This window comes from Pseudonaja textilis, chromosome 13 (assembly GCF_049901715.1).
Source record: "Pseudonaja textilis isolate UNSWEBS1 chromosome 13, rPseTex1.2, whole genome shotgun sequence".
Taxonomy (NCBI): Eukaryota; Metazoa; Chordata; class Lepidosauria; order Squamata; family Elapidae; genus Pseudonaja; species Pseudonaja textilis.
The window spans coordinates 18,648,246-18,673,767 of NC_142002.1; the positions used below are offsets into that span (position 1 = coordinate 18,648,246).

Genomic DNA, 25,522 nt, shown 5'->3' on the forward strand with positions numbered 1-25,522 from the left:
ACTGTACCTTCAACACAGAACCAATTCTGCCATCCTCCAAGTAAAATCATGTATTTCAGGCGCTATTCTAGATCCTGATAGATGTATTGAAAAATACCTATTACCCCTAAGGAGGATGTGTGAAAACAGTGAAGATTTTTCTGAGTTATTCAAAATCCATCCAGCCACATTTAAAGATTGGGTGTCACTGATTTATCAGAAAGAATGAATGTTCATTAATGCTGCTTGAGGAGAAACAAACAAACAAAAAAGATTATCTGTAAAAGTTAGCTATCTGGGATGCTGCTAGGTATCAGTTTTAATTTGCATTAATTAATGCCTTTTTGTCTTTGCCTCTTGTGGAATTTAAACCATAGGAAAACAATGTTTTACCCTATGAAGATATGTCACAATGGGCTGTATCTAAATATAATCCTAGTTATCTATGTTTTTCTTCCTTTATTCCTGTTATGAGCTGTTTGCAGCATTTTTTTAAAAAAATGTGGGCATGTTCAGGAAGATATGAAAAACAAAGTATGAGTTCTGTCAAGTCTTCATTCTCAGAAAGCATTACATTGCTCATAATGCTGAGGATAACAAGCAATAAATCTGTATGTAGACACAGGAAGGCTCCACTTCATTAAATAGCAATCTAATATTTCTAGCCTTGAGAAATTTGTCTGTAAAATATGTTTTAAATGAAGCGGCATTTATAGGTAGATCAGCCATCACTGAATATATGAAATATACTCCTAATCTAATTGAGAAGGATGTGCAGGAAAGTCAATTTTAAAAAGCCTGTATTTTAAAATTCCAGACTTCTGTTTTAACACCTGCATGTAGACCAGAAACATCATCCATATTTGTAATAAAGTAACATAGTTAAATTACAGATTTTGAAGTTAACCTCTTTTTCTCTCCTCTATTTCCAAAAGTCCTTGCTGGAAATAGTTCTATCTATGGACAATTGTCTTTCTGATCTGCATTTAGACGCCTAAATCGATTTGTTTCCATTAGGAGAATAAATTGAGCCAAAACACCAGCTATTTACAAAAGGTGCAGGTCACTGAAGCAGAAGCATATCCTGGTAAATTATATTGCATGGGGTTTATTGAAATTATATTGCTGCCTATTCACCCATTTGGGGGGGATGGGTGAGTGAGTGAACTTTGCAAGTAGATAAAATATCCTAATATATGAAAGCTTATCCCACAATAATTGTTTTACTCTTTAAAGTCCATCAAACTTATTTTTTCCTAATTGAGGAATGGCACGATCTTCTGCTTGTATCTAGGGAAAAAATACAGTGGCCAATTAGTAGTTTAAATTTTACCTGAGAATTTCCTTTGGAAGTTGAGGTGAAGAGGGAGAGCTCTTTAAGTTTTCTTCTGGTGTCTCTGGATGATTTTCGGTCTCTTCCCTCTCTGCTGTCATAACTTCAAAGGTCGGCTCCACTTCAGTTTTGGTTTGATTGGTTTTTGTTTCCAACTTTGCCTGATCACATTTGAACATAAAAACAACTGACGGTTTCTCACTGGAATCTGTTCTGGATTCACTGAACCAATTGTGTCGTTCGACAGGTGGTGGCGGAAGCATATGAATGACAGTTCCATCAAGGCCCACAAGTTTCCCTTTCTCTCTTTCTCTGTCCTCCTCTTCTTCAGTCTTTCTGCGGCGAAAGAAGCTCTTAAACGATATCCATCGCTTCGGCTTAGCATCAACGGCTCGCCTGCCTTCCGAATGCAAAACGGATTCAGCCTCGGTGGATCTAGCTGAGCTCAGGGGTTTGCTCCAATTGCCAAAATGTTTTTGCAACACTTTGCTGGCATGATAAGGTGACGAGGTGGACCGGGGAGGTGGGAAAGGGGGAGCCTGTTCGGTTTTGAGACTCGGAGAACTTGCCATGGGCTTTGAAGGCTGCATGACTGGGGATTTGGGTGGGATTTCCTTGGATGTAGCTTCTGTGGATTTGATTCCTTCACCATTAGGATGAGGTTGCATTGAAAAAAGTGATTTGGGTCGCACTGGGATACTCTTGTCCGGGTCTGCATCAGGAGGCAGAGAGTAGAGTTCGTCAATACTGCAAGACTTAGGCCCAGCCTGAGGAGCTTCTGGGGGAGATTGTGGAGGTTGGATTGATGCTACAATCTGTGACAGTACTGCACAGGCATTTTCCCGACTGTCATTAGCTATTTCCTGTATATTGTCTACTCCAGCTAAACAATCCTGAAAAGTTCTTTGTACTTTTGTTGGGGAGCCACGGCAAGAAGTTTTGGGTGAAGTCTGACCTTTTCCAAGGCAGCTATTGAATTCCTGAACCTTCTGAGCTACAGAGCCCAATCTCCTCTCAGTGTTATTGCATGAACCTTTCGCTTGGGGTAATTCTGCGGACCTACTGTGTATATTTTCAGATACGGTGCTTCCTGTTTCTATTTCTTCATATGTATGGCTGATGATACTAGTGGTTTTATCTTTAATCGAGAGATCTCCATTTGTGCCCAAAAAGCTTTTATAGATGGCCAAGTTGTCGTACGCATTGGGATTTATTACAATAGGAACTTTGATGGCATTCTTTGAACATCTAGCATAAGTTGGCTCATCATGAATAATAATCGGGAAGGGGGGCATGCCGGCATTATTATAGCTGTTGAATTTTATTTCAGACAGGTTAGGGGACTTGACTGGGATTGTTTTTGTAGAAATATGTGTTGATGTAGGCGAAGTGGGAGCAGATTTATGGATATTTCTCCTTACAGGAACAGAAGGCTCTGGAACATTGGCAGTTAATTCCACTTTGGGGATTTTTTGTCGTGGACTTGTACTGGAAGTCCAAACTTCCTGGTATCTGGCAGTGTTGGATTTTTTAAGATTAGGAGTTACCTGCCCACATGACACAGAATGAGACATAGCATTTGTACTAAGGGCATCTGGTGAATTTGGGTTAGACAGAATGTATCTGGTATCCAGGTGTTTTGCCCGATTCTCTATACTTTCATGTGTCATGGCTGCTGATACATCCACTATCGTGTAAGGTTTGCACACTGGTTGTTCCATATTTACTACTCTGTAAGGCTTTGCTTGCTCTTCCACAGGGATCAAATTTGTAGTTGTTGTCTGGACTGGAATATTTAAGGAACTTTTCCATTCTTGCTTATCACTGGGGTTAGCAGTCTTGCTATCTTTTTCTTCCAGCCTAACGGCAAGCACGGCTTTGTGGGTCTCTACAATCTGGATTGCGTTTTGAGTGTTTTTAATCGAAACTTTAACTTGCTGGTCATCAGAAAATCTGTTATCACCTCCTTCCATTAATCTGCTACTTTTAGGACTGTTAGGAGACACTCTACTATTGCAAAGTTTTTGGGAAGAACTACTGGCTGTTCCAGAATGAGATTCTTCAGTCAGAGAAGAATCAGGGGACATAGAATCAGATGAAATCATGCTCTGCACACCTTCCGGTCCAAAAAGAATCACAGGGTCATCTCCATAGCCATTCAAAATTTCATCATAGCTGTCATCATAGTCTACTGCACAAAATCTCTGAAGAGACTTATGCCTTAAAGGCACTGTATTCCATTTCTTGTCAACACAAAATCGAACAGGTGACAGTGTGTTTGCCCTAAAGTTAGCAAAACGTGGCTGTCCCCTCATGCGAATTTCCATTGCTAGCAACTCCTCGTCACTTTCATCCCAGCTCTCATGATCATCATGGATGCTACCAAAAAACAGGTCATCCTCACTTTCATCTCCACTGGAGAATTCAGGGTAGCAGAAACGGCCACCTTCACTGCTTATTACAGCAGTGGTTCCACTCAATACAACATGCTTATTCTGTGACTTTGTTCCACCCATCAGGCAACTTGGAGGGATCTTTCTTTCTAATGACTTCTTATAACAAGTGTTTATTCGTCCCAAGAATACTTCTCTTGAATTAATTTCATTTCTTGTTAGGAAAGTTGAATGATCTAAGCCAGCAATTTCCTTCAATACATCAGTGAGTCCATTATTATTGTTTGGAGCTTTATCTGTATCATCATTTCCAAAAGATCTGTGAATATGGTTGTAACTTTCAACCTCTTCTTCTTCCTCTTCTTCATTATTATTGTTATTATTCAGTGGCTTTTTCTTCAAAACAGTTATATTTTGATTCCAACCTACAAGAGCTGGTTTGTTCTCACAAAGATCTTGTGAGGTGATCTCACCACACATACCCTGCCCATCTATTGTCACCATGGTGGGTTTCACAGCGATGGTGGGTTTCTTTGCCACAGGTGGCCGAAAATTTCCTGTATTCTTATTATGCTGGTTGCTGTGAATTGCATTGGTTTTTATATTTGAATTTGAGACTGGAGCTTTTTCAGGGCCTGGAGGCGGCTGATGCAAGTTCTTTGGCTTGAAGCAATTTTTACATTCACCAGGTTTCCACACGTGTTCAGTGAAGGCATTGCAAGCCGACATTTTCTGAGGCCCAAGCACCCAATGTTTAAAGATTGTTCAGTGTATGGTAAGATCATTCCTTATTATTTAATGCTGTCTTGCGTGCATAATCAAATCTGGTTCATCCTAGGAAAATAAAAAAGATATTAAAAATCAGTGAGAAGTGAATATACAGACTGCCACTCAAGGAGCTGATCTTCTCAACTTCATTAGGCTTCATGTTGATCTTTTTACTGACAAAATAGGAACTAAGTTTAAGTTTAATCAGTTCCTCAATTATGTTGTAAGATAAATGTTTTATAGATATCCAGGTATGTTTTCAAATACAGTAAAAGTACAAGGGTAAATTTTCATTCATGTTAATACACAGTTAATAGGAATAATGATCTATAAATTTGTGTAAATGCTACATGTCAAGTTAATTACAGAAGACAGGCATTTTTACTGAACACCAGGTGGAGCTGTAACATAACTAGAAGAGCTTTGCATAATATTTCATTGGAGGGCATCTTATAATCTTTAAAACATTTGCTTAATGAATTTCTGCCTTTGTTTAAAGAGTGATACAGGTAGTTCTTGACTTACAATCACAACTGAGTCCAGAATTTTGATTGCAAGTCATTGTAGTTGTAAATTGAGTCATCATATGACCAGACTCAATTCTATAACTGTCTTTATGTTTGTTAAGCAAGTCATTGCTTAACAGGTCATTAAGCAAATCATGGAGTTGTTAAGTCAGTTGTGTGATCATAAAATCATCAAATGGGTGCTTTTTGCTGGAAAACAGCAAAAAAGTTGCAAACTGCAATTGTGACAGCAAGATGCTGCAACCAGTTATAAATGCAATTGCCAATTACCAAGCACCTGAAATGCATGTCCAGAAAGTAGCATGGCAGTTGCAATATTACTCTGAAACCTACTGATTATATAATTTAAAGGTAATGCAAGAGCAAAAGAAAGCTATCCTTATTTTCAATACTTCCCTTTGATCTTTTATAATGCCCCGCTGCAATGTTCCCCAAAGTTATTTTGAATGTGGCCCATCGTATCTGTTATGTATTGCATTACAACCAATGAGCAGGGAAAGGCTGGCTGAGACTTGCTTTATGCACCAGATGAAGACAAAGCAAGGAATATCAGGCTACTCTTTTGATCATCATAACATCAAGCAAAACCTAGGAAAAAAGGCTCGACAGTATGTCTCTATACAATTTATGTTTGATTCTCTTGGAATTGTCCATCTGTCCAAGAGAGCATATACAGTGCACGGTGTCTCCTTCTATCCGCTATGCATTTTAAGGGACCACTTCTCTGTTCTAAATTTCAGGCTGACAGGTTCCCTCGGAGGCGTGCTGGCTGCAGCACAAAGAAAACCTCCTACACTAATACTGTATACTAACATAATCCAGTTAAAAGGAACTTAATTGGTGTGCAATATTCCCTGCAATTTCAGTATTCTAAAAATGAATGCTCTCAGTAAATACCAGATGGTGACATGCACTAATTAATCAGGCTAGCTCAATGAATGAACCTATTAAAATGAATGCACCTATTAGACATGTGTTTTTAATGCACTGCTGCAAAAGCCTGCCTTTAAAGGAATACTTGATTCATTTATGAGCAATATAGGCAAGTGTGCTGAAGTCATCTGGCAGTGCAAAATTATCTCATCAATTTCTATCAAAAGATATTTCAGGCCAATAATATCTTAATTTTGTTTTTATTCAACTGAAGAAAATGAATGCTTTTTTTTCTTTCACTGTTTAGGAGGAGTTTCCTAGTGCTGGCATGTTCCAGAATGCTCTGCAGGCATTAAACTTCATCCCTGACAGCTCTCGGTACAGCTAGCTAATCACTATTCAGAGCAATAAAAGGCTCTTACAAGAACCCGGCCTTTCATCAGCATTTCTAGTGAAAAAAAGAGGCTATGGTTCATTATCAGATCAAAATTACAGAAGGATCAATTAAGATTTGGACTCTAGGAAAAAAAATCTTTCATGTTAGAAAAACACAACAAGTACATGCAAATAACAAAAGGGAACTGTATAATAAATATCTTTAAACATCTTTTCTTAATTTTTAATTTGAGCCCCACATGATTTATGGACTTATTTAGCAATACATGAAGCTTTTGCAACAATGACATTACCCAGAGCTGTATGAAAATCATTTACAACTATACTTAGGATCTTAGGATCTGCAAAGGTTGTAAATGCGAGGATGGGCATAATTACTTTTTTCATCATCTTTGTAACTATGAATGTCCACTAAACAAGGCTAAACACTAAACACAGTGAGGACCACCTATACTACATTGTGGATATAACCATTTTATATGAACTTTGCCTTCCCCTTGGTCTTGTATAATAGTCTGAATAGATGTCAGATATTTTCTGACACATTGACTATTTTGAACACCTAAATAAGGTTAGCATATACCGGCATAGAAAAAGTGCATTCCATGCTCACAAAAAGAAAATCTTTCATGTTTATTAAAAACAAATTGAATTCAGTATTACATTTCATAAACTACACCCCATTTCATCAGCATAGTGTTATTCCAGTTACCCATATATGCACATGTGATTCACTGGGTGGGGTTGAGAGAGGTTTAGTTTAAGATGCAGTTGAAAAAGAATCTGGAAATTTATTACTTTCACTCTATCCACTGTGGATTGATATTAATGCTATTTTCCTTCTGATTAAATAAAATTAAATTAAAAAATGTTTAAGTGCATTTTAGAATAAAGTCAATAGAAGAATACTACTCACAGGCAGAAAACCAAAAAGAAAATAGGTGTGAGAGATTGGAAGAGACAAGAACTAATGCTACATGTACAAAGTTATTATATTACTGGTTCAATGTGAACATTTCATTATATAAGGGAAAACACATTTGATCTCAATTAGAAAGGCGAACATCAGTCTATTTAAAATACTTACAGCATATCTTAATGCAATTTTTCTTGCACTCTATTGTTGCTGAACATTCCAAAAGCTCTCAATGGGCCAAGATGTTCGCACAGCTATTTTGTTCTAGTACATTTGTATATTTGCCTTATGTTTGAGAAGTATTTTTCTTATATAGATTAGCAGTCTCATTATGCTCTTCTAGAGTCATATCTCAGGTTTATTATGATGACTATTAAATATATATTCAGAATCATCTTCAATTTCTTTTCTGATGACTGACACCTCCCATAATTTTATAAAGGGAACCTCAAATTTCTGCCTTACTCCAGGATCCAATACATCCCAACTTTTACATATTGTTCCTGGAAAAAGGCGTCTCAATCTGGAATAACACCTCATCAGAATGCTGAGGACATGAAAGCCACAGTCAGACTCCAAAAGTCATAGCCAGAAACCAACATTTCTATAAATGTCACAATCGTTCTCATTGCTTTCCCCAAGAGAATCCTTGCTCTATATGAAGTAATGTTGATGGATAAGGCAGTTTCTAATAGCAACTAGCATGCTGGATGCCATAAATTTAAGGTTTAAAATTCAGGTTAATACTGTTCTGAGTTTAAATCATTCTACATTGCCTCATCCGATTCTTCTTTCCTTTTATGATATTCCCGATTGTGATCACCAAAATTATGATATTCTTCTGCTTGTGGTCACTGATCCTGCTAATTCTTCCAGAACTTCAGCAACTTTGCTTCTTCAGTTATTTTAATTCCCTTACTCTCTCTTCCTAGAACCCACTGTCTAACCTATTAAACATTTCATAATTTAAAAAACCCCAATATAAATCCTAATTTATAACGTCAGACTACATATTGTAGACTGTTTTTCCTGTGTCTGTCTTTCTAGTTGCTATAGTAACTAGATACAAATTATGTTAGCATAATTTTTACTGTTTCCATTTATACTTTTTATATTGTTTATTAAAGTGTTGGAAATGGATACTGCGCTTTTGTCAGCTGTAGAATATCTTTCCGTCTTTAATGGAAACTGAATTAAATCAACAGAAGATGAATTAATTGCAGAGCAAACTCCAGAGCCTTAAAAGCAAAAGTTAAAGTGTCAGTCATAGAGAATATGAAGGAAAATTGGAACTGTGTACCAGTTAGGAGGTGCCAGGCCTAACAAATACTTGCTGTAACACATACTGTATAATTGTTGATATTTCTGATGCAGTTTTTTCTGAAGAGTCAATGAAAACCCAGGAAAAGTATTAATCATATGATATAATGGGCTTAAGACATTTCTTAACTGCTATTATTCTTCAGTCAAATTGCATTTAGTTGTCACTCATATCTAAATGTTTATATTCTATTTAAAGGGAAGTAGACTGAAAGGGCCCAGGGTTTTCAGGCACTCCTACATTTCATGATCTTTTTTAACACAGGTAGTCCTCAATTAGTGACAATTGGAAACAGCAGTTCTGTCATTAAGCAAAGCAGTTGCTAAGTGGGAAATCATACTCTCCTGTTGGAAGGCACACATATGGTGGGATAATCACCAAGGAGGGAATTAATGTTTGTATTTACATTCATTGGAGAGGAAGGGATTACAAGAGAGTAAGCAGGCACACAGTGGGGAAATAAGAAAGCAACATGCCAGTGCCATCAGCCTGGTGTATTCCCTGTGGTGTGCTTGCTGGCTCTTTTGTAATCCCTTCCTCTCCGTCTCCCTCCTCTGCCAGCTGAGACAAAAAAGAAAAAGCACAGGACAAAACATACAGACGGCAATGGCAATCATGTGATGAGGAGCACTGTGAAGGGTGTAAATGTGGGCATTTGTTTAAAACTTTTCAGCACTGTTATAACTTTGAAGAGTTACTGGAGGAGGCAGTTGGAAAGTGAAGACAATCTGTTGGGTGTTCCTGAGATTGCTATAGCTTAATGCTATTTTAAACATTTCTGAAGTATATCTTAATATTATAATTGCATCAATATATAAATATAATAACACAATCAAAGTTTGTTGCAGAGGTTGGGAGTTACTTTGCACAAAGGGTTTATAAAAGCTAATGTGTTAATCATGTGTACTCATTCCAACAGTCAAATTAAAAATAGTAGTTAAGAAACAATGTACCTAAAAAAATTCTATACTGTGATACAGAAATTCTTTCTCCTCTAGCTTACTTTCCGTATCTTTTCATTTCCTACTTACTAAGGATTTAAGTATAGCTGGATCTGATGATAGAAATTCATCACTCTTAATTTTTTTTATCCTTTTATCCTTTCTGATAAAAGTATATATTATTACCAAATATAGATTTAGAAGCTTAGTTTCTCTCTATGAGTCAAGTGGAAAAAATGTTATTGCAAGCATAGAACCCACCTACCGTAGTAAAATGCATCTAAAGTATTTTCATACAATACCCTCCGGTAGTTCTCAAGTAGAAAATAATTTAAATAGTGGCTTTTTACCATTTCCTGTCCAAACTGTAGAGCTTTTTAGTCATCTGAGAAAGTGCTGCCCACATGGTACTCCTGACCCTTCCCATGCTAGGAGGAAATCTTCCCATGCAGCATCATCTAGCACTTAAATGACAGCTAGCAACTATTTTTATAGTAGCCTTGCTCAGCCAAGAGAATTGTCTGAAATCATTTCCTTTGTTTTAATAAAATGCACCTAATCTGGACAAAATCCAAATATGTCAGCCAGCAAAAACTACATCCCTCCAACACATGTTTTCTAAAAGCTTTATAGAAGGATTAAATGATTCAACATTATTTTTACATGCATTATATAGTTGTTACCAGAGTTGTCTACAATTTATCCTGCTTGATTTACAGATAATAAAACATAGGTAAAAGATTGATTGCATTTCATATAGTTTTAAAGTTTCCACATTATAACACAATATTTATATCCTCCCTCTGCAACTCCTAGCAACTCTAGGTGGTTGTTGACAGAACATGTTCATCACTTAATTATTTCTAGCTGATTTTATCTGAAATGCTTCAAGAAGGTAGTCCTTGCTTACTGACTACTCATTCACAACAACTGTTGAAAGTTGTAATGATGCTGAAAAGGGACACTTTGGACCAGTCCTCAAGGTTGTGGTGGTCAAAGCACCCCCATGACTGTGATTTGGGTGGTTGGCAACTAGCACACATTTATGATGATTGCAACATTTCACAGTCACAATTGCCATTTAGCAACTTCACAGCTAGTTTCCAATAAGGTCAATGGGGAAGCTGGTCAGAAGTCACAACTCACGATTACAGGAAGTTGTGCTACATGACACAGGATGATTCATTTAATGACCACAGCTGGAAAGTCACATGGCTTTCACTTAATGACATCACTTAGCCAATCCCAATTGCATAAATGAGGACTACCTGTACTAGTGCCAACCATATCAAAGACAAAAGCGGAAGATTCCCACTAAGCAACTTCCACAATAACCAAATAAATCAGTACCTCTTAGAAGAAGTAGGAGACTCGTTAGCCCTGGCTCTATTGGAAATGGACATAATGCTGTGGGAATTTCTATTCCATTAACGTTAAGTTCATGTTTATGAAGCATTTAGCCGCCCATGAATAATTTATTTAAAATAATGAAACACTGTGTAGGATCTGTGAAAAAAATACCCTGTAAGCATGACCTATTCTTTTATATAATTTCATCATTTTAATACAATTTTGTAGCAATATTTGCATCCTCAATTTAATGAATGGCACAAAATAACACTAAGCACAGTAGAGTGTCTGCCTCATTACAGTATTAGTATTATGGGAAGGCACCAGGGATTTTCTATCGTTACAGCTCCTTTTTTCTTTCCATTATGATTTTCTGTTGGACAACCCAGGGAACAAGTGCAGTAATCCGAATTAGACTTTCATTTCTCTGGCATGAAGCTAGTAGGACTGAAACTATTCCATTTTAATTTTCAATGAGGCTCCAATCTTGATCCATTTCTCTGGAACTTCAGGATTCTTTAAAGCTGGTTCTCCAACAAATCAATATTTTGGCATTTACAGATAATACCACGGTGGGAAGTCTACTTCCTTCTAAAATCTTCCAATAGGTTTTAAATATATTTATAAACAACATATCTGGAAATCCAGTGGTTATTGTATGGAATTGTTTCCCTGTTTGTTTCTGAGCCAAATATTAAAATCATGCAGTGACATTCAAGACAAATAAATATACAATAATCTTAACTGTACCTGAATATGTGGCACAAAATTGTGCATATATTAGCACTGGTTTTCAGTTGGCCTCTGAATTTCAGGGATCACCACGAATCCTTTGTAGCATTTACTTTTCTTATTTATAGATTACCAAGATCATTTCTCCCCTGTGCAGACAAAACAAGAAATAATAAACAGATATATTATCATTATCTGTAATTTTCTTCTATAATGTCAAATAATATATTCTTAAGTACTGAATCTTTTAAGTTCATTTTTGAAGAAAATTTCAAACTTTGTCTAAAATGACATTTTAATTGCAAGGGTTAGACTGGGGTGGGCAATTTTCAGAACATGACTACCAATAAGATATTCACTTATTTTGGGTGGGAGTGATAATCGTCTACAACAATGACTAGGCTTAGCTTGGCTCAGGGGAACAAAAGGGGATGACAATGGAAAAAACTGATGAAGAGCAGCAAGGATATCACTGAACTATTGCTGAAAAAGCCACAGGCTGTCATTGGGAACAGGTTGGATGTGGAACATTTGCATATATAGTCATCAGTAAGTCAGGCCTAATTCAGTGGCATCTAACTATTGTTGCATTAATTACTGGAATGCTCCAAAATGTAGCAGCATTATGATTTTGTGACTTTAAGAGACTGCCCTCGTGCTATTTCTTACATTTTTAATAGGTTATTTCCAATTAATTTTTGCTAGCAGTTCATTTGAAATAAAAAAGCAACTATCAATGACACCGTGAGGTGAATTATAATGCAGTATTCCCTATCTAAGTATTCTTTATTGAAATATTATTTTACATTGATTATTCATTCACTTAATCAACTTTGACTGATGTATCTAGTACACAATGCAAAAATGTTTAATACTGCTGCCCATCTTACCAAATTACTATGGGCGCCAGACAAAATTTTTAAAAAGTAAAGAATTAAAATAATACAAATATTAAAAAGCATCTCAGCCAAGAATAAAGCACCCATTATGACCAAATTAACTACGAAGTAGGCCTAACTAACATATACCTAGGGCTTTTAGGCCCAAGCCTTATGAAAAGCCAGCATGATAAGCTTGAATTCCAGTTTGCAATGAGAAATGACTGGATAAAAATCTGTCTACAGGAAATACAGCATTGGGGGGGGGGGGGGACATTTTGAATGGAAGTGCTGCTTAGCTCCCATACATTCTTCCCTTATTTTAGCATTTTATTCCATCATAATTATGCATTTCCTGACAAAAACATCTGAGTCAGGGAAGTCATATTAACATTATTTAGTAGTAATAGACTTTTATATATAAGCAAATATTGAAGATATTGTGACAAAGCTCTCATGCTTCTTATTAAGAACATATCAGTGTACCACTTTATTCCATAGATTGTATATTATTTTCATGGCAAAGGTCAACAAATTAAACAAATCTGTCCTACAAAATGTAAATAAAAATGCAATCCTATCACAATGTATGAAACAATGTTTACATATAAAATATCCCACAGCTTCAGCATTACATCATGAACTGCAACATACTGATTATGCAAGTATCCTTTTAAAAAGCTGTATAGACATAAGAAATCATTGAATTATTTCTCACATTACATAAACATAGCTTTAGTGACGAAGGATGGGACATTAACTTACCACACATCTCTTAAGGATGAAGACTGTATCTAACCATTCAGAATTTTCATCTTAAATCCGCAATGCTCCAACAGAACATTTGCATGGCAACTGTTACTAACAATGTTTAATGGTAAGAATGGATGCTTTAAAAGCTACAGAAAAACATTTCTTGTTATAGCATGTCCTATTTATTTCTTTGAGCAGAGATACACCAACCTTAGAAGAAATTCTATGCAGATACTGGCATAGAACATTGGCCAACAGTATTTTAAATTTTGTACATTATTTATAAATATAGATACATCCATGGAAAAGTCATTACTTAATGCTTTGTTTCAAATAACCTATCTTCACAGTTTCAAATAGAGATTTTTACTAACATTTTACGTTAAAGACACAAGAAGGGCTCTTACTATGCCATCATTTCCAACCAAGATTATGAAGATAAGCAACTATTGTTTTCTCTCATTTGGTAGTATTGTATTTTAGATAAAATGTAGCACACTCTACTTTTAACACACTTATCTTGTACTGTTGTCCCAATTCTGCAAATTATGTATCTTTTGAAAGTATAAATGCAATGGTATAGTACAATGGGTTGTCTGCTTAAGACACACTCATTTCAATTAAAGAAACTTAAGAATGTGCACCATTGAAATAAAGTGCATATAAATTGTTTTATGTGCTTACTTGGCTATATCATACTCAGAGTTAAGCATGCTTAATTTTTTTTGCAATTTTTAAATACTAACATGAAAGTTATTTGTGTTGAATTACTCAGCTTTCAAAACAGTAGTCTGGTTATACTCTATATAAATGTTCTACACAGAACCTTTAACTTTACGCTAGATACTGAAATAAAAACAAAACAAACTGAAATAAAAATGTATAATTCAGTCCTCTACATATTAACTTTAAAATAAAGCTAACATAATTAAATTAAACTTACACTAGAGTTAACATTCTTAAAAGTTACACATCAAGAAACTTATAGTACTATACTCAATATATAAAAATACCTTAACAAAATCCACAAAATATTCTCCTAAGTTTTCAAAAGTGTCATTCTAAGTCAGCAGTAAAGTATCTTTCAAATAATATTATAGTAGTTAATAAATAATTTGAGAAAACAACATATTTGGCTACTTCTATAATAAAAACTCACCATAAAATGAATGGAAAATTATTACAGAAAATAAACTTTGTGGGTCACTCTTTTCCAACATATTTGAGAACTGAAAAAAGGATCAAACTTTTACTAGGACTATTGCTGATCTGTTTAAGTCATTAGCAGTTTTCTATTTTTAAAAATTATTTAATTAATATTTTCAGCAGAAACAATCTATTGGCGCAAAATTTAATACTGAACTATATTGAGCCTTTCAAAAGTAATGTAATTTGTCATATAAATTAACAAAGGGGTGTCAGATTTTCAAAATAAAACTAGCTCAATACAATTGTTTTAGCTTTGTGCAGCATTTAAATTAGGCTTGTTTTGGAAAACATTCACTTCCTTAAGCCAATAGAAACATCTTATTGCTTTCTGAAAATTCCTATGGTCAAAATTATGAAAATGAGTTATGCAGATATAAAGGCCTGCATAAAAAACTTGTTTCCTTAGTTCTCATTGTCCATCAATTATGTCTTCTATGTTCTTATAATGCAATGCATTTCACTATAAAATAATTCAAAACAAGCAGAAAAAGCACATTCTTAACATGTGAGAACCTGTCTGCTTTCTATAAGTAATTAAGAAAGCCTTAAAAAACAAAGCACAATTGTTATATGCGTATAATAATATAATATAAAAAGTACTCTGATTTGATCCTAGGAAGCACAATGGAAACTGCTAGGGGAAGGAGGGAGCTCTTAAAGAAGAAAAATTCTAAGTTTTGCAATCACATTTTAAACTCTTGTATAACTCTAAGAATTATACTCTTCTAATTTTCTATAAAATTATTTAATATTTACATAACTTTGCAGCACTGTAAACATTGGCAAAAATGCGTACAGTATTAATCATTATATCAGATCGATGTTATCTCCTTATTGAAAGGGGGACTAAAGCAAACAATTGTTTGCTATATATTAAGTACATAACTGAATAAGACCTCCACCAGAGATTCCAGATTGATGTAGTGGTTAAGGCATGAGCTGAAAAACAGAGGATCCCTGGCTTCTAATCCCACTTTAGTCATGAAAGCCAGTTGGGTGACCTTGGGCCAGTCAGTTTCTCAGCCCACTCCACCCCCTAGAGTTGTTCTTGTTGTTCTTGAAGATGTGTTGGATATATTCACTGCCTTATTTGTAAAAACTGATAAAGGCAGGATACAAATAAAAATTATACAGATAAATCCAAGAGGAAGCGAATGTTTCTCTAAATGCTGGCTGGATCTTGCTTTCTTTCCCCAAATTCTGAGCACAACATTGGATGTAAAATAGTAAAATGTAAACAACAAAACAAAACAAAACACTTGCTGCTCTAAAACAATCTTGGCTTCCCTTTTGGTCCCTTAGGCAGGTATGCGGCAGTCCCCAGAACCGCTGAGGAGTGTTTGGTGCTCTCTGAACTTAACCAAGTTCAGACGTTTGCAGACATTTCCTTACCCAAACTAGGTAACATCATCAGTGCTAGAAGACAGGAGGGTTTGCTCTCAGTTTGTATTCTAGTTGCTTGCCCTGTCAGTGTTAAACCGAGATAAAGAAAGATCTGCAAGGAAACAACCAAGCTCCACAGTCCTTCCACCCCCCACTTTTCCTCCTCTTCTCCACAACCCCCCTCCGTTCTAGCACTGATGATGTTACCTAGTCTGATCATGAAAAGTCTGCAACCAAACTACTAAGCTCAGAGAGAACCGAGCTATTTCTCCTTTATCTGTACCATAATAGCTTCCATCCTTGGGAAATCAAAGCATCCTCTGAAGAACCTTTGCTGCCAAAAGCAGCAGACTAAAAAAACCCCCCAGCAACTTCTTAAAGAACAATTAAGAGGCAGTCCCCAGAACAACTTCACAGCAAGGATGGATGAAGCCCATTCACTCCAAGGACCTTATAACCTATACATAAATAGATATAATAAAGATTATAGAGGAGATAATAAGTTTAAAAAAGTTCTGCAGCTTTTTTTTTTTTTAAGTGGGCAACGGCATTGAAGAATAAAATCGGGAGAAGCAACCTTTTATCCTCTTTCCCCTTTTCATCCCCCCTCAACAGCCGGAGGCCACAATAAAATAATGTTATTGGGATGGAAAAAGCAAAAGTCGGGTCCTCCTCCCCCCCACCCATTTCGGAGAGGGGGAAGTCTGGCTGAGGTGGTGGCGGGTTCTGCAACCATATGGGGCTGGAGGCATATTTCTCGCGTCCTAACAACCCCCCGTCTAATTAAAAAAAAAAAAAGAAGATAAATAGTGAGAAAAGAACCGCATTTCGGCCATCTGTCCGCCCCCGGGCTCCAAACTTTCCATCCAAAGAAACGGGATGGGGCGAAGTTCAGGCCCCCCAACCGGGGGGGGGGGAAGAGGTCTGTGGGGAGAAAGGCCTAATTGCCTCAAGGCCATTCCGGGGGTGGGGGGCTGCCTCTTTCCCTCCCCACCCTGGCCCACCTCCCCTTCCCCTCCGCCAGGAAGTCGCGCTTGCTTGCCCCCTTTCTCGCCCCCCTCAAGCCGCCTTCGCCGGGGAGAGAGAGAAGCTCCGAGCGGGGCAAAAAGTGGGGGAAGGCTCTGTCCGACAACACCCCCCCCCATCCCCGTCCGTCCCGGAGCGAAACAAAGCGGCTTCCCCGCCGCTCCTTCTCGCCCTCACGGGCCTGTTTTTCCCTCCCGCTTGAGGTAAAACTTTGGGGAAAGTGAGGGGAAAAGCACCCAGGCTGACCTGTGACGGGTCCTGGGCGGCGGAGGGCGGCTCTCCGTGGGCGCCGAGCGCTCCGCCGCCGTTCCTTCCCCGCTGGAAGGACTCGGCTCCCGCCCGGCCGCTGGCTGGCTGGCTGGCTGGCTGGCTGGCTGCCTCGCTCGCTCGTTAGCGGGCGAAGAACCGGCGGCCTGCCAAAGAGGCAGCGCTCCTCGAGCGCGGCCACGCCCACTCGCGCCGCCGGCTGCGCGCGCCGCCAACCGCCTCGGCTCGCGCCCGGAGGGGTGGGGTGGCGGTGGGAGGGGCTTAGGGAGGTAGAAAGCGCCGGGGGTGGGGGTCGGGGGTGGGGAGAGAGCGTGAAGGCGAACGGCGCACGCGCCTCCAATCTCTTTCTCATTCTGTCTCTTATTCTCCAGACGAGCTGAGAGGCGTGGCCTTCCCTTCCCATCCAATCAGCTCCTGCCTGCTTCGGAGTCGGGTAAGCGCGGAGGACAAAAAGGAAAAAAAAAAAGGAAAGGGAAGGGGGCGCAAGTAATAATAATAATTAGAAAAACCCAACCGGAGAACTACGACCCCCATCATGCTCTGCGTGTGTCGCTACCCGCGTGGAGGATCCTTCCGCCTCGGCCTGTAAAAATAGTTCCTCCGCTATACTTGGGACTGGGATTCCTTTATTTTTTTGGGGGGTGGGCGTTAAAATAAGCCTCTCGCAACTCGTGTACGGTTAAGCCTGGGACGGAGAAGACAGAGCCGGGTTATTTCCCCCTCCCGGGAATAAACAAGGGCCCCCCCGGGAGGCGGAGGGATACAAGGGGCGGTGAGAGGGCCGACAGCCTGAGGGCGGGGGGAGCGGACGGAGAAAGAGAGGATGAAGGTGGCTGAGTGGGGGTGAAGGGGGGAGCCCCCTCCCCGTCCCGCCCTTCTGCAACAGGTCAGTTTCGGTGCGGGGAGGGGGAAAGCAGGACATGTGTCACCCCCCCTCCACCCGAGGAGAGGGGAATGGGGGCTGACGGTGGTCTGGGGGGGACTCCTTCCCTCTGACTGGCTAGCCCCCTCCCCACGTTTCCCGCCTCCTGAACAAAGCACAGCCATTGGGGGGCTGCCTCTCCGCCCTCCTCCCTCCAAAGACCCCCCCCTTCCTATTCTACCATCATTTGTTTTCTTGTCTCTTCCGTCCCCTCCCCCCAGCCCCTCCCCGAATGAGGGGCCTGGTCGCCCCTTCCCCATCTAGCCCCCCACCCAAGAGGCTGCTTCTGGGGAGGGGTTAACATAAGGTGGGGTTTCCCTCCCCACGTTCCCCCCCCCAAGCTCTCCCTTGGTAGGAGCAATAATATAAATTGCAACTCGGGTCTGTTCTTTTCTTTTCTTTTTCTTATATGCATCCATTTCATGTATCCATAACTATGTTTATTGCTTATACCTGTTATCTTATAATTGCTTGACAAAATAGATAAATAAATAAAGGTGAGGCCAGGGAGGCTTTCCCAGGCCTTGCTGGGGATGGTGGGCAAATAATAATAATAATAATAATTCTCCCCTCCTTTATTTTCCTTTTCTCTTTATTTCCTTCATGCCTTTCTTTGTGTGTGTGTGTTTTTTTTTAATGTTTAGAACAAGCTCAGGAAAGGGATAAAGAGTCACTTTCATGAGAGGAGAGAGGGGTGCCATCTACATAAATTTCATAGAGGTGATAAACAGGGATGGATGGGTGGATAGATAAGGAAGGTGGATAGAGAAGATACAGAAGGTAGGTAGGTAGATTGATACAGTAGGTGTGTAGAGAAGATAGGTGGATGGAGAAAATAGGTGGATAGAGAAGATATGGTGGATGGATGGATGGATAGATACGGAAGGTGAATAGAGAAAATACAGGAGGTTAGGTAAGTAGGTAGGTAGGCCGATAGCTAGATAGATAAACATAAATGGATACAGTAGATATGTAGAGAAGATAGGTAGATGGAGAAAATAGGTGGAAAGAGCAGATGTGGATGGATGGATAGATAGATACGGAAGGTGGATAGAGACAATACAGGAGGTTCGGTAAGTAGGTAGATAGATCGGTAAATTAGATAAATTGACACAGTAGATGTGTACAGAAGATAGGTGGACGGAGAAAATAGGTGGATAGAGAAGAGATGGTGGATGGATGGATGGATACAGAAGGTGAATAGAGAAGATACAGGAGGTTAGGTAGGTAGGTAAGTAGATCGATATATTAGATAACTAGATGGATAAATTGATACAGTAGATATGTAGAGAAGATAGGTGGATGGATGGATGGATGGATGGATAGATGGATAGATAGATAGATAGATAGATAGATAGATAGATAGATAGATAGATAGATAGATAGATTAAAGAGATGAGATGTGAACTTGGCAAGGTCTGTGCTCTACTTTTTGGGAAAGCTTGAAGACCCAGAATGAGTGACCTGGCCTGGCGTGAGAAGAATTTTGCAGGGGTTTCTTTATTTTTTTTATACGGATAGGCCAACAGATGAGGTTATTCTCTCTCAAGGTGTCAAAATAAAAAGGCCTCTGAGGAAACAGGCTGTGGGCTGGATGCTATCCTGTGGTTGCCGTTCTGCCCTGGTAGGAAAGCTTTCAAGGGGGTGCCCTGCCTCGAAAGAGGAGTTGGTCTTATTATGTATGAAATGTATGTTTTGCAACCACTCCCAGTGACTCTGGGTCATTTACAAATTATATAAGATATTAACCGGTAAAATTGGCAAGAAACAGGAAAGATGAAGTTCCATCACCTCCATTTCTTTCCCCAGCTGGTGTTTTAAATTGTTTGGATATTTGCGTTTTGGCCTAGTTAAGTTGGAATGTCCCTTGCATGCATTCCACCAATAGTAAGGTAGAAAGATAATGTTTCCAGTATTTTTAAAATAATCGTGTCCTGTGGCATCTCATCTTTATGCCTTTTATTGACTGAGACAGCACCCTGCATTATAAATATAAGCATCCTTGGAGACAATGAAGGGGCATGTCTTAAAGTAGCTTCTCTGCTTTTTGGAAGGTTGTTTGTTTGTTTGGAATGGGCACAGTGGAAATTGAGACGTGCTGAGCTGTATTGCTCATTGTATAGAGATGGCTTGGCTGATTTGTTTATGCTTTAGAGAGGAGAGCTCTAGGGAGTGAAAACTGCTATTTGTAATATCCCAATATTACCTGTAATACAGGTAGTCCTCAACTTACAACAGTTGATTTAGAGGCCGTTCAAAGTTACCATAGCACTGAAAAAAGTGACTTACTGCTTTTAACCCGACCATTGCAGCAACCTGATCAAAATTCAGATGCTTGATAACTGTTTCATATTCATGATGGTTGCAGTGTCCTGCAGTGTTCCACAATGGGGAAGCCAGATTCGCTTAACATGTTAGTAACTTAACAACCTCAAGGATTCATTTAACAACTGTGACAAAATAAGTTGTAACATGAGGCAAAATTCACTTAACGAATTCTCTCTTAGCAATCTAAATTTTGGCTCAATTGTGGTCATCAGTTGAGGACTACCTATATTTTAAATGTTGTGGCTCTCTGCATGCCATTTGCCACTTACCAAGTTGTGAAATGCTCTTTCCAGAATTCTGTTATGTAATATATTTACATTTGTGCTCGTTGTAATCTGTTTGCTGAACATAATAGGAATTCATTTCATCCAATTGGCTTACAATATATTTACGATTTATTAAAAGATGTGTGTAGTGCTTTCCATAAAGCAATTTCTTAAACAATGAACAGGAAATAATAGGAACAGGAAAAATGTATCTTACAATTTATAATTCTAATAATACTGATCAGGACTTAATTTCCCAGTTGATACATGATTGTAAGCTAATTGGACATCACTTTTCACTTCAGTGCTGTGATTTAGGAAGCAAACAAGGGAAAAAGGACATGTTTTTGTAGTGTGAATAAGCCGTCTTCTCTCATTTTTATTTTAAACCTTAGAAAAGGAATTCTTGGGAAAGGAATTCTGTTGTCGGCCAGTAGTTTTTTTCTAAGGTAAAGCATTTAAGCATACTTTTTGGATTATCTGAGTGATTTCTTTGCCAGATGGTCAGATGGAAAAATAAGTATTTGCAGCTGCTTGTACTCTCTCTCGTGACTGTTCTTGGATTTGTTCAATCTTTAAGGAATGGAAGAAGAGTCTATAACTTAGGGAGAACCGTCCAGAATGATAGACATGGCATTTTTTTGGGTCCTTGCAGTGTCACGAGCCCAATTTGCAATTCTGTGAAAATATTGGAAAGGCCAAATTCTCTCATATATTAAAATCTTTTCATTATACAAGTATCTTCTTTGCAAGTGGTTTGTTCTTAATGGCCCCCTTTACACAACTGAAAGGGAAATGCTGCTGTTGGCTATTACCCATTGCTTGAGGGTAAAACTACTGAATGTAATGTGACTTACTTTGGAGGAAATCTGCATAGTTCAATAGCTAATTATTATGATTTTACATGAAGACATGTATATTTAAATAAAAATAATAAGTAACCAAGCTGCAAAGCCTCTGTCCTGTTTCAAAGCACATGGCGTTATTACTCATGGAATCTCTGGCTGTTTTGTGTTACGAAAAGAGTAACCACCATAAATGTGCATAAAATGCCTTTTATGGTAGCATTTAATCTTCAGCATATTGTGAGATAATAAATTAGATGCTTGCCGTGCTGATTTTCGTAGTCTTCCTAGCTGATCTTCTATCCCTGGAATGCTGTAAGCCGTGTCAAATACGGGTAAGTTTTAGGCTCCCAAGATCTACCTTATTTTTGAGGAGACTCCTAAGAGCCAGCTACTGGAACCAAGGGCAGATACGCCCTTCTCTTTTACTAATTCTGAACCCAAATATTCGTTTTGTGCACCGTGGCTGAGCTGAAAACTCAGCCCTACGGTGAACAAACTCACTTCCCAATTATTCAACTTCTATCATCATTTCAGCAGCCTGCCTGCCTATACAGTAATGTGCCCTAATCTGTGGTGATTTACAAATCCCTGCAAATCTCCCTCAGATCTGCACGATCTCTCTCCTGTTAATCTCTGGGTTTTGCCATCTAAACATAGACCATAGCTTCTTTGGCGGGGTGGTCCAGGCTACTTGTATCCTATAGAAAGTTAGTTGTGTAAATGGCATTTTTTGTGTAACCTGCAATTAGTTCTCCGGAGTGTTATATAGATCTTACCCTTTTCTCTTTGGCAAAGACCTTCAGTATATTAACTCTGCGCTCTATAAAAAACTACAACATTTCTTTTTTTCAAGCAACATCTTATTTATGTAATAGCACTAATCTGGCAAATTTGGAACCTGCACAGAACCACTCAACATCTGGGACTGAGAAGCAAAGTCTGGGTGTTCCAGTATGAGCTGTCATCAGATATTCCCTCGGCATTCAGCTCCTTCGATTAATATATCAGTGTTTTGATTCCGATGGCATGCATTCGGGATACATTTAGCATCCATAAAAGTTAGCGTAACTGGGCTGGTCCATTTGAATATTTCTTTGAGTACAGTAATATAGGGACGAATAATGAGGACAGTGGGAAATCTACTCTTCTTGCCTTAAGATATTTCTACTTATACAGTACTTTGGCCCTGGAATGGTGATCTTGAAATCCATAATGTTTTACGAGAAAGCTTCAGGCCTGTATAAAGCAAATCAGGGATTAATATTGCATTATGAGCATCCTCCTATGAATTTATTTTAATTTCACAGGAAGAATTATTTTAATAATATGGTTCTGCAAACAGAAGGATTATTATCTGTTTAGCGATTTGAGGAATTCTGTACAGTACTTTAGAAGTTCTTATGTAAATATTAGTCTGAGTTAGACTGTTGAGCAAAGACCTATTCCGCATAATGTAGCCAGCAACTCTGACAGAAGTTAACCCTGGCAAGAATAATTGAGTTCCCCCCAGAGGGAAAGTACCTTGGCATTCCTTTGACATGCTCCACACATCACGCCGTATGTAATAAATATTGTGCACTTGGTTTTTGCTGAGTACGTTAGCTGAATTCAAGGCAGCTGTTTAGATGATTCACTAAATCAAGCTTGATTTAGCCCAATACAGGGCAGTCCTCAACTTAGGATCAAAATTGGGACCAGAATTTGTGTGGTTAACGTGAGGCGGTTGTTAAACGAGTCGCACCCAGTGTTAAGCACCATTTTCTCCACAGGGGTGATCACGGGTCATTGAATGATGTCATTAAACGAGTTTGGCTTCTGCCATTGACTTTGCTTGTTGGAAGCCGTCTGGGAAGGACGCAGGTGGTGATCAGGTGGCCGAACCCAGCCGCAACAGCCTTCCAATGTGAACAATTGCCAAATGGACACATTTTGACCTCATGACCATGGAGATGCTGTGGTGGTTGGATGGTGGGTCACTTTTTCAGTCCCATTGTAACACTGTGTGGCCACTAAACGAATGGTTGTAAGTCCAGGGCTACCAGTATGTGACCTTGTACATATTATTGAACGCTCTGGTCAATGAACTAGAGGCATAGATTCTCCTTATTCTGTTCCCCACCATGGCCTTGTTGCAGTACAACGGTGCGTCCCAACCGTGGAAACTTTCAGATGCCCCACAGCTTGTTTTTACTCATTTCCCATTAATTTAGCATCTCATTAGTCAGCATCCTCTGGCAGCTACCTTGGTACAATTTGGGACGACGCGGCTGCCTGGGAAGTCTTTTAAAAGTTCTGGCAGAACGAGTGGAATCCCACTTCCTGCCCTTCTCCCTCCCTTCAGTAAACTGGTTTTCCTCCTACCGGAAAAACTCAGCCGAGCTGAACAGTTAAAATCTTAGAAAATCTTAGAAAAGCTTTAAAGAAGTTCTTATGTGTAAGCGTTTGGAAGAATCTGGGATTGTAACATGATTATTCAGTGTTATATTTACAAGCCAAATGTGTCGTTGTCAGAACTAACCCACATTAAGAAAACCGATCTTGTTCACTGTTTTATCAACTGTAATTTCTCTGGAGTTTTTCACTTTCTCTGCCAATTGGATAAAAAGAAGAAAGTTTTGGTTTCTGCAGCTATTGAAATTATATTAGTCATTTGAGAGGAGTTGTCAGTGTTTTCCCCACCAACATCTTGAATATGCTTGTCTGTTTGGTCATTGACATGGCAAATTTTTATTCTTTATTCACACATGGTGATAGAATTAAAAATATATGGTGATTAAAAGAACATAATGCAAGCAGGATTTCGCAAAAAGCATTGATATAGGTAGTCCTCAACATATGGCCACAATGGAGCTCAAATTGTATGTTGCTAAGTGCCTAATTTGATCAGTGAGTTTTGCTCCATTTTTACAACCACAGTTGTTAAGTGAATCACTGCAATTCTTGAATTAGTAACCCGGCTGTTAAGTGAAACCAGCTTCTGCATTGACGTTGCTTGTCAGATGGTCGCAAAAGGGGTTCACGTGACCTCGGGACACTGCATCCGTCATAAATGTGAGTCAAGCGTCCAAATGTAAATCTCGTGACCAAGGGGATGCTGTAACCATCATAAGTTTGGAAAAATGCTCGTAAGTATCTTTTTTTAGCACCGTTGTAACTGTGAACGGTCACTAAATGAACTGTTGTAAGTCGAGAACTACCTGCAAGGCTTATCCAGGAGAAAGGTGCAGGCAGGAAGCTGATTTGATGGGGGTATTTTAATCCTGCTTGCGGGGAGGCAAAATACGCAATCTGATCTCAAAACATTGTTCTGAAGAAAAAGCAGGAAATGGAATCTATGTCATAAGGGTGTTGGACTGGAACTTTCTGGCAGCTCACTGCCAACCTTCTAAATGCAAATAATCTACTCTAATTATTTATGGTGACAATGACATATGCAGGCAATAAAAGTATGCATGATATTCCCAACTGTTCCAATGTGCGTTCCGCTTAAAAAAAATCTGGACGAACGGAATTCACGCGTGTGAAAAATGAAGGTGATCCCTTCGACTTCTGAAAACGTGTGAATCGCCATATGTACATCAAGAGTCTTTAGCAAGGTCTACTTCGTTGGAAAATATGACATTGTTATCGTTGCTTTCATGCTGTGGCATGTAAGGTTTGTTTATGCATAGAATTTATGTAATAGTAGTGACTGGAAATTAATTTGCCCAGTGGGGTAACATCTGTCCGTTAGCCCTTTGCAACTGTTGAAGAGGATACTGCTGCCTGCTGTTCTTTCCAAGAAAGAGAAGTGTGAGATGAAGACCTCTCAAGGTGAGATTTGCCATGCTTGGTGCACAAGCTAAGCTTAGAAATAAACCTAATAGTTCAAAATGCATCTAATTATTTCAGGTAACTTTGTCCCTGAAGTCTGGTTTTGTTTTCAAAAATCCTTTTACACTTCAAATGTTCTTCCTTCTGTGCAAAAGTACATTTTGAAATATTAGAGCACTTACTTTGATGCAAAGGGGACTTTTTGGATTTAAATTTTACTTATTTCATTTGCCACTGAGCGTTTTAAAGTTCTGCATTAGGTTTCTTTTGCTCAGAGCTTATGTAACAGTTCTTGTAACC

At 38.8% G+C, this 25,522-nt stretch overlaps 2 protein-coding genes across 19 annotated transcripts in view; one reads left to right on the plus strand and one right to left on the minus strand.

Annotated features, from left to right (window-relative positions):
• PEAK1 (pseudopodium enriched atypical kinase 1) overlaps positions 1 to 17,230 on the minus strand; it is a 30,083-nt gene extending 12,853 nt beyond the window's left edge. Inside the window, exons 1-3 of one of the 3 annotated variants that reach the window (XM_026709467.2) lie at positions 17,025 to 17,230; positions 11,548 to 11,678; positions 1,313 to 4,539 (exon numbers count right to left, since the gene is read on the minus strand). In XM_026709467.2, coding sequence (XP_026565252.1) covers positions 1,313 to 4,434 — 3,122 coding nt within the window. In that variant the 5' untranslated portion in view covers positions 4,435 to 4,539; positions 11,548 to 11,678; positions 17,025 to 17,230. The remainder of the gene's footprint in view (positions 1 to 1,312; positions 4,540 to 11,547; positions 11,679 to 17,024) is intronic. The other 2 variants (XM_087941620.1, XM_087941621.1) reach the window with 2 other exon arrangements.
• A 109-nt stretch (positions 17,231 to 17,339) lies between these two features.
• The window catches only part of HMG20A (high mobility group 20A), a 51,512-nt gene continuing 43,329 nt past the window's right edge, over positions 17,340 to 25,522 (plus strand). For 6 of the 16 annotated variants that reach the window (XM_087941625.1, XM_087941629.1, XM_087941637.1 and 3 more), the window contains exon 1: positions 17,835 to 17,931. Coding sequence is in view for 1 of the 16 variants with exons in the window: in XM_087941636.1 (XP_087797762.1) it covers positions 19,562 to 19,646 (85 nt within the window). In the remaining 15 variants the exon portion in view is untranslated. Of the gene's footprint in view, positions 17,479 to 17,834; positions 17,932 to 19,518; positions 19,647 to 25,522 lie in introns of those variants that run through there. The other 10 variants (XM_087941626.1, XM_087941630.1, XM_087941635.1 and 7 more) reach the window with 7 other exon arrangements.